General features: G+C 42.1%; 1 protein-coding gene across 1 annotated transcript; it reads right to left on the bottom strand.

Moving 5' to 3' along the window:
- Positions 1-1,988: 1,988 nt before the first annotated feature.
- On the bottom strand, positions 1,989-7,785 carry BMP10 (bone morphogenetic protein 10). The gene is made up of 2 exons (XM_045979943.1): positions 7,452-7,785; positions 1,989-2,933 (listed from the first exon to the last, which is right to left on the bottom strand). Exons 1-2 carry the CDS (start codon positions 7,783-7,785, stop codon positions 1,993-1,995), a joined length of 1,275 nt encoding a protein of 424 aa, XP_045835899.1. The 3' UTR covers positions 1,989-1,992.
- Positions 7,786-8,366: the final 581 nt, after the last annotated feature.

Below are 8,366 nucleotides of genomic sequence, written 5' to 3'. Positions count from 1 at the left end.
TCAGGTTGTCAATCACTGTATACTCACTGATGGTCAAAACTGCACTTCTGTGGAGCACTGAATTCCCAGGATCTGCCTTCTGGACATCAGTGGACAGTAGATGTACAGAGCAGATGTCCAAATTGGGCAAAATGTCCTTCAAAATAGTTTGCCTTACCTCTATTTTCCAGTGGAGTTTATAACCCCAAGAGGTTTGTGAAAGTGAGGCTGATGGTTTCCCAGGGTTTAAAAAAAAAAAAAATGCAAGACTTCTTAAGGAAGCATTCAACGGGGTGAGTGGGGGACAATGTTCTGGAAATCGCATTCCTAGAAGTGTGAACATCAGCGTCAGATGCCTGGAGGAGTCGAACAGTTTGAGAACTGCACTGCTCTGGTTCTTCCCCCACAAAGCCCATGACCTTGCATGGATGGCGGAGGGGGCGGCTGCGGAGATCAGAGCCAGAACCTCCACTGTGTCCTTCCGACGAGCCAACTGCCGGCAAACCCACCGGACCATCCCCATCAGGAACGCTTCCCAGTCCCTTAGTCCTGGCCAGTTCCAAACTGGGAAGATTTGAGAATGAGAGGATTGGGAAGCCTATAGGGTTTCTACCATGGCACCAACCTGATTCAAAATTCAGGCTTAGCTTTGGAGTCATTTGTTTATGTGTCTATTTATTCATTCATTCATTTAGAAATATCCTTTTGGACTTTTTTTTCCTTATATTTAAGTATTTTTCGTGAACAAAATATTTCATAAATCAAATCAATTAGGTATTGGTAGGAAATCTAAAAATTAGAGCACTAACTCCACTCACCCTGATAGCAAATGCTTTCTGGATCCCTTCCCAACCCACAGCAAGGTCAATGAAGGCCAGTGAAGAAAGGGGACACAGGAATGAGAGACGGATACAAGGCACTGGGGCAGGAGAGAAAGAGGGAAGGAGAGGGGTGGAAAGAAGCAAAAACAGCGGTGCAGAGGCAGGGGAGAAAAATTAAGAATTGAAGCAAAATATTAAGAAGAGTCCAACAGACAGATCCCTTCTGATTTTCCTCCTCTTGATCCCGAGTAATTTTATTTTGCCCAGAAGACTTAATTCTCCAGTTAAAACTGCTTATAATTTTACACACACATCCTAGGATAGCATCTGTATCCTTTTCCCTCCTCTCCTGCGAGCGCCCTCCTGCCTACTCTACCCTCCACAGCAGTAAAGGCCAACACACTTGACCTTGCAGTCCTATTATCTCAGGAACATCATGAAATCCCCTATTTTCTTTTCTTGACCAGGTGCTGCCCTCTAGAGCGCAGTGGCGGTCGGTGGGGCTCATCCCTTCCTATGGTGGCTTCAGGCCACTGCCTCTGGAAACCATTTGGTTTCTGTATCAAATAACCCCTCCCCTCAAACATGCACCGTCCCTTACCTGGTCCTGCAGCTCTGATCTATGGCACAAACTCAACTGATAAATGCTACACCTACCTATCCAATAGTATGTAGGAAATATAATCCTTCCTAGGAGGGTGAAATTCTTGGTGCTAATTATCTTCACATAAATCCTACTCAGAGAAGAGTTTACTGAGAGCGTACCACTGGTTTTTAATATATACACATTTGATTGAAACATGCACACGTGTGAGTATGATCTACCTCTATGGAAGCAAAAGAGTTTTATAAGTTTACCTATGTACACATATACATACACAAATATCTATCATCCAACACGCTGTTTCTGCTCGGGGCTTGTTGTTTTCAAATAAAAATAGAGGACAGTTTGGGGGGAGGGTTGCCACTTGCTATTGGACGTGGCATTGCCAGAAAATGGCGAGTCCAAAGAAAAAACAGATTGGAAGGGATGAGACTGTATTAGCAAAATATGCATTTGATACAACAAACTGACCTGCCCATTTCCCTAAGGCCGCGAGCCTCTATGATCTGTACACTCTTATTAAATAATCTCATTAAATAGGAACACAAAATGTACACATTTACAGTTATTAAATAAGCCAGGACTCTTCTATCTGCAGCCGCATTCAGACACTGCCATGCCTTCGTATTTGAACTTGTAGGTGACGACGCCCTTGTCTAAATAGAGGATGGAGATGGGCTCTAGCTTGGTGGGCACACAGCAGGCTTTGGAAGCCTTCTGGGAATTCTTGAGGTGGACCAAGGCCTGGATAATTGCATGCTTTGTGGGTGTGAGATGCTCTGCCAGGGGGTAGTTGCAAACCCCGCGGCATTCGTAGGCTTCGTATCCAGGTGGGGCAATGATCCAAGAGTCCCAGCCAATCTCCTTGAAGTCAATGTAGAGCGGGGTCCTCTTGCAGTAGTTTCCTTTAGCGTTCCTTCTGATGCGGGCTGTGGAGTCATAGATGATGTTTGACCTCATCTGCAGCAAAGCTTCTTCTCCTGGCCCACTGGAATAACCGTCCAGGCCCAAGTTGTCAAGCTCCAGCAGCTGCTCATGGGCGATCATTTCATTCAGTTCCTCCTTCCGTTCCTTCTCGCTGCTTTGGTCATCGGAAAACACGACAAGCAAGGGAACATGCTTATTCCGGGCACTGGTGTCTATTTCCAGTTGTCCCCTGCCAGTATCCTCGCTTCCGTCGTGTCTGCTCTCGATGTGGACCTCCAGCTGGTGGGTGGATGAGCCTGACTTTTGCCAACGTCTAATAGCTTCGGTGACATCAAAAGTCTCCCACTCACTGTTGGTGCCATAGATCTCCCCCGACACCAAGACCAGCATGCTTCTTTCACCCTCGGTGTCCCCTCTGCTCTCAAGTACCTCAAAAATGGTAATTTTCCGGTCTACTCCATCGTATATCATGCGATCTCTCTGCACCAGTGTGTACAACCTGAGTTCGGCCATGATGACCTCTTCGTGGTGAGGAATGGATACATTGAAGAGGAGAGGGTATTTTCGGAGTCCATTAAAACTGGCTGGCTGGGAAAACAGATCTGGGGGAAAAAAAAAAGACAAAAATCAGGTTTGTAGTGTGTCACAGAGAAAAATAGATGCTTATTTATGTAATAAGAGGGCCTGTCTGTGCAGGAAGCTTGATACAGAGGAACGAGGGGGACCATCGATGAAAATAAATGCAATGTTACCATTTTCCGAAGGCTAAGATGGAAAGTGGCTGCCTTATGAATGGGAGAAACTCTCCCAGCCTTGCTTGCATTGGTTTCACTTATCAGCCACAGAATTACAGAGCTGGGAGGGACTCTGAAGACCATGCAGGCAAACCCCCAATTATCCTAGCCAGTAAAAGGCCACCAAATGGGAGGTGGGGTTGTCGTTCTTTTTTGGAAGCTTTTCAGGGATAAGCATTTCATGGCTTTCCATATTTGCATTCATAATGGGTGAAGATTCTCCACATGGTTGGCTGAGAACTGGTCTCCCTTAAAGACCTCCATGTAGATCAGGGGTTGGTAAACTATAGCCCATGGGCCATAATGAGCCTGCCACCGGTGTCTGGAAATAAAGGATCAAGGAAACAGAGCCTGGCCCATTTATTTCTGTGTTGTCAGTGGCTACCGTTGCACTACAGTGTCAGAGTTGTGACAACAAATGGCCCACAAAACCCAAAATATTTACTATCTGTCTGGCCCTTTACAGAAAAAGTTTGCTGACTCTTCCTCTGACACCAATGTCTGACAAGGCCGACAAGATAGCCACAAACCAAGGGGGTCACAGCAGTTTAATTTTGGGTGTGTGGACTTCAACAAGGAGGAATGGGAGAAAATGAACCTTGGGTTGCTTTAGTCTTGTACCTTAGTAAATGGCATGGAGTTTGGCTCATAAGAATCACTCCGAATGTTTATGAAATAAGGTCCTTTAGTCTCAGAAGTGCATCTCCAGATATTACCACGTTGACTTCCTATGTAAGAATTTATAGGCGCCCAGAGCTTCTGTACCCTTGCCCCAGGTAAATACAAGACTACAAACTATGCCTGGGGGCATTTGTCATCCATCAAAATTCCATGACACCTGAGTGCTAAGGACACCCAATTAAGGGGTTTCCTGTCATCTTTGGCAGTGTTTTCTCAACTGTATATCTAATTCATTATTTTAGAAGGGTCCTTGCTCCAGATTGTACTCTTAAATATTTTCTTTAGATTTATATGATTTTTTATACTCTTTAATGTCTCTTTTAGGCTTGTCCTAAGCAACAACATTAAATGAAATGAAGGGATTAAGGTGGTTGTCATGTGAATTTTTTTCTGATCCACATTAATGAAAATGTATAATAATTTTACATGATTCACAGCTTTCTCGCTGTAGGGTACCACTTAAAATCATCTCATACACTGCCAGTGGGAAATACTGGTCAATGAGATGAATTTAAATGCTCTAGCTTCTTAAAACTAGCTATAACCAGGTCTTACCATCTTGATCTATCCATAGTTCCCACTCATCCCCTAGAGTGCCTAGAACATTGTAATCGAACAAGTTGTATTTCTTGAAAGGTTAAAGGAATTGTAAACCCTCCTATTTAGAGTAGACCGATATCTTCACCATTTGCCAAAACATTCCTTTACTCTGATGTACACCACACCTCTGGAGCTGTGCTTCTGACTCTTGGAAAGCCTTCGCCCCTCCCTTCTACCTCTCTGGTTGTAACCCCTCCTTGTGGGATTTTCCCTTCTTCACCTCCCTATCTAGAAGTCCACTGTCTTCTGGGTCACTTGAATTTACTCTTTTTTAAAATTTTTATTTAAATTCTAGTCAGTTAACATATAGTATAGTATTGGTTTCAGGAGTAGAATTTAGTGATTCCAATATTTACTTTTTATATCTCTCCTATAAGCTTTGCCATTTACATCCTTACATTTCAGTTTTCTTTTTATGAATGGGTCTTCCCAAGCAGATTGTCATCGTGCTGGCAGGGAGCCCAGCTTAAATTCCTTCAATGCCTCTGAGCTACTGGGATACCTTAAACAGAGGCAGTGTTTTCAAAATATGGGCTAGTCGATGATTCTGGATATCACAAAAGATTGAAGTGATTTATGGGCATGGCATAGGTCCTTAATACATCAAGTAACTTGAGAGTTGTCCCCTCTTATAAGAATAGAGAGAATTTCCTCTCCTTGGACGGGGAACATGAGACCAAAAGTAGGGGAGTAGACTGGTTGCTCTATGCATGAGAAAAGTGCAGAATGAAAGCTCATGGTCATGGGAAAGAGGGGATTAATTACAAAGGAGCACAAGGAGACTTTTGGTGGTGATGATTATGCTCACTATATTCATTGTAGTAATGGTCTCTGTGGATTTGTATATATATATCATATATATATGATATATATATCACCTGTATATATAAACCTATCAAATTTATACTTCAAATACATGCAGATTATTGTACGTCAATTATACTTTAATAGAACTGTTAAAAAATAAGCTCATTGTGTATATGCAACTATACAAAGTGTAGATGAAGGTGTTGCACTCTAGGCAAGGGAACTGATGTTTGTAGAGCATATTTAAATGTGCCAGTGTTTTGCAAACACTGTTTCATTTGTTTCTTACAAAGACCATTTATTGCTATTGTGTTCATCTTACACCAGAAGAAATCAAGCTTCAATGCAGAGGACTGACTTCTCCAAGATGACAAAGTGAAGTCAGAAGTGGTAGGAATTAAAGTCATGTTTTTTCTACCGTAGAAGTCCTCTTGCTTTCCCCTGATTAGTTAGATTGGGAGGAGGGTTTTTTGGTTTTGATTAGGGGTGGGGGGCGGGGCAAGGCGGGGTTGGTCTTGTCTCCTAGGCAGTTGCACTGTGCAGACCCAAAGAGTCAAAAGAAATTCAAGAACGGCCATTAGTGCCAGCCCAGTGCAGGATCCATGTCCTTGGGTCTGAGCATTCCTCCTGAAGACCCGCAGAGCCACAAGCAGCAGGGGTGTCCACAGATAGATCCGCTCCAGCTTTTGCTGGTCTCCTGTAATAAGACCCTTTGCAAACTGCACTTCCTGACCTGCATCACCCAAATCCTTCATGGGAGAAGTGAGAACTAAAAATCTTCTAATTCTCCCTGGGGATGTGAACATTTCCCACCTACCCTCCGTACAAGGCACCCAGGGCTCAGTGCTCAGAAGTGCCAGGAAACGTTCCCATGGAAGGAGGAGATTTATTTTCAGTTCAGACTCACCCTCAAAAGGAATCTGTAATTTCAGTTTGCCATTTCCATTATGTTACTAAATGTTACTGAGTAACATTTCCGATGTGTTACTAAATATCTAAAATGTTGGCACTTATTTAAATTTTAAAGACAAATGATATCTTCAGGACTGATCAATACCCACTCCACATTTCCTCTAATGCCTATAATTTAAGGAATTTCTTAGTAAAAGCTAATGATTGTTCAGCAATTCAGAGTAAATAGAGCACTTTCTTACTGATAACCTCTTTGAAATTGCTTAGTTGTGTTACTTAGGTATATTATACCCAATTTACAGATAATAAAACTGAGGTTCAGAGAAATTAAGCTAATTTTCCACAACTACTAAGTCAACCTTGCCTCAAAATTCCAAATCCCAAGCTATTTCTGTGTTACTGCCTTTCTGCTTTTAAGAACAACTGGACAACATCAGTCAAAACCCTCTTCCATGAGGGCTGTCATTATCATGTACCTGGTTCATGACAATGGAAATATTAAAGAATTGATTTCTTTGGACCTACATCTTTTAGCATGCATATTAGAAAAAATATATATATATATTTGCCATCTAGCGCCATATTAAATAAAAGATTAACTTGCTAGGTCATTACATTTAGTTACTGAGTAAAGCGGAAGGGGGGCTAACATCGTTTTTCTGCTGATATTTAAGACTTGTGCATTGCTATCCATGAAGACACTGAAATAAGCTGGATCATTAACTGGGCTGTGCATACTTCCTGGAAATTATAAAGAGTGATTCAAGGATGTACACGTCGCAAAAACACAACAATATTTTAGGAAGAACCTCTAAAATACAAGTTTTTGTCCTGTCTGAATATTTCTTAAATAAGGTCAGAAAATGGAAACACATTCAAAGTTCGAGTGAAAACACAAGTCATGACCTTGGTTCTTGTCTATTTTCATTCTAAGTAGAAGTTGACAGATTTTTTTTTTTTTTGGTCAATTCAAGGACAAACGGAAACAGAGACCTATCTGGAAAATGACAGATAAAGGTATAGAAGTAACCCGACATTAATTTCTTGTATTACTGTGGTTCAAATTCAAAAATTTTGAAGACCAAATTATGATGTCAAAATGGCAGACACTTTATGACTTTGGATTAAAAGATATTATTTAGTACCTTTTAATAGCATTTGGGAAATGACCATGAAAATGGTATAGACCAAAATGTGCACTGTTTTTGAGTATCGGTGTACCTATACCTTTACATAGATGTGTCCACCCCATCTATATTATTTGAATTTATCGCCTCTTGAAAAAAAAAATTCAAGCCAAATTTTGTCAATAAAATGTCAACTTACCTTCATTCTTGAAACTCCTAATGATGTTGGCTGATGGCATGGAGGTCCGATCTGTTGCAAATTTGTTGTAGAGTTCCAACATATACTCGGGTGGGTCCACCTTGGCTGAATCCTGCAAAGGGATGTCAGATAGGTTCAGTGTCTTGAGAAATTCACTTTTCATGCTCTGCAGCAACGTGTTGAAGTCGACACCATCTTGCTCTGAGAAGACATCATCGAAGAGGGGCATATCTTCTTCCAGAGGCGACTGCTCCAGGCTCATGATGGGGCTGCCAGAAACCGAGTGAGCCACCAGGCAGAGGAGAGCACACAGCTGCAGTTGCAGAGAACCCATGACTCTGCTCAAGCCCCCAGGCCAACCCAGGAAGGTTTAGCTCTCCTGGGCTCTAAGTGGCAGTTTTATCTTGTGCAGCGTTAATGTCTCGTGTCACTGGAGACAAGTTTGGAAACTCTTCGCCTCTCTCTCCCTCCCCCCTACCACTCTTCCTCTCCCCCCAAAAGTCAGGTTGCAGTAATTGGATAACAAAATCCCCTATAGGGGCCTAGCCTTTCTTATCTCCCTAGTGTAAACTTGTGCACTAGATTTTGTTTCTATCTCGCGATCCTTTTTTCTTTTAATGAGCATTTTATAAACATTTCCACATTCTGACACTGGCTAAGAGATAGGACAATTTTCTCCTTGCAGAAGCTCTGCTTCTCTTCCCTTCAATTCACTTCCTTTTGGCAGGAATGCCTAAATTCTGCTTTTATGTGATTCGCGTTCACACATGCATAGAATAGATACCGAGAATCAACGCAACACACATCCGTGGGATCACAAATTAATTCAAGGGCTGGGGCTTCCATCTTCACAGCAACGGTTCAGAAGAAGGTCCAAATATCCAACACCTCCAAGCTAAGTTAATAACTATAAAT

Source organism: Meles meles, chromosome 15 (assembly GCF_922984935.1).
Source record: "Meles meles chromosome 15, mMelMel3.1 paternal haplotype, whole genome shotgun sequence".
Taxonomy (NCBI): domain Eukaryota; kingdom Metazoa; phylum Chordata; class Mammalia; order Carnivora; family Mustelidae; genus Meles; species Meles meles.
This window is presented reverse-complemented; position numbering and strand designations above follow the sequence as displayed.

What these genes read in the sequence shown, in the direction of transcription:
- BMP10 (XM_045979943.1), bottom strand. Translation starts at nt 7,785, where the DNA reads ATGGGTTCTCTGCAACTGCAGCTGTGTGCTCTCCTCTGCCTGGTGGCT. An exon ending in TAGGAGTTTCAAGAATGAAG is followed by an intron (nt 2,934 to 7,451) that starts GTAAGTTGACAT and finishes TTTTTCCCCCAG; the next exon opens with ATCTGTTTTCCCAGCCAGCC.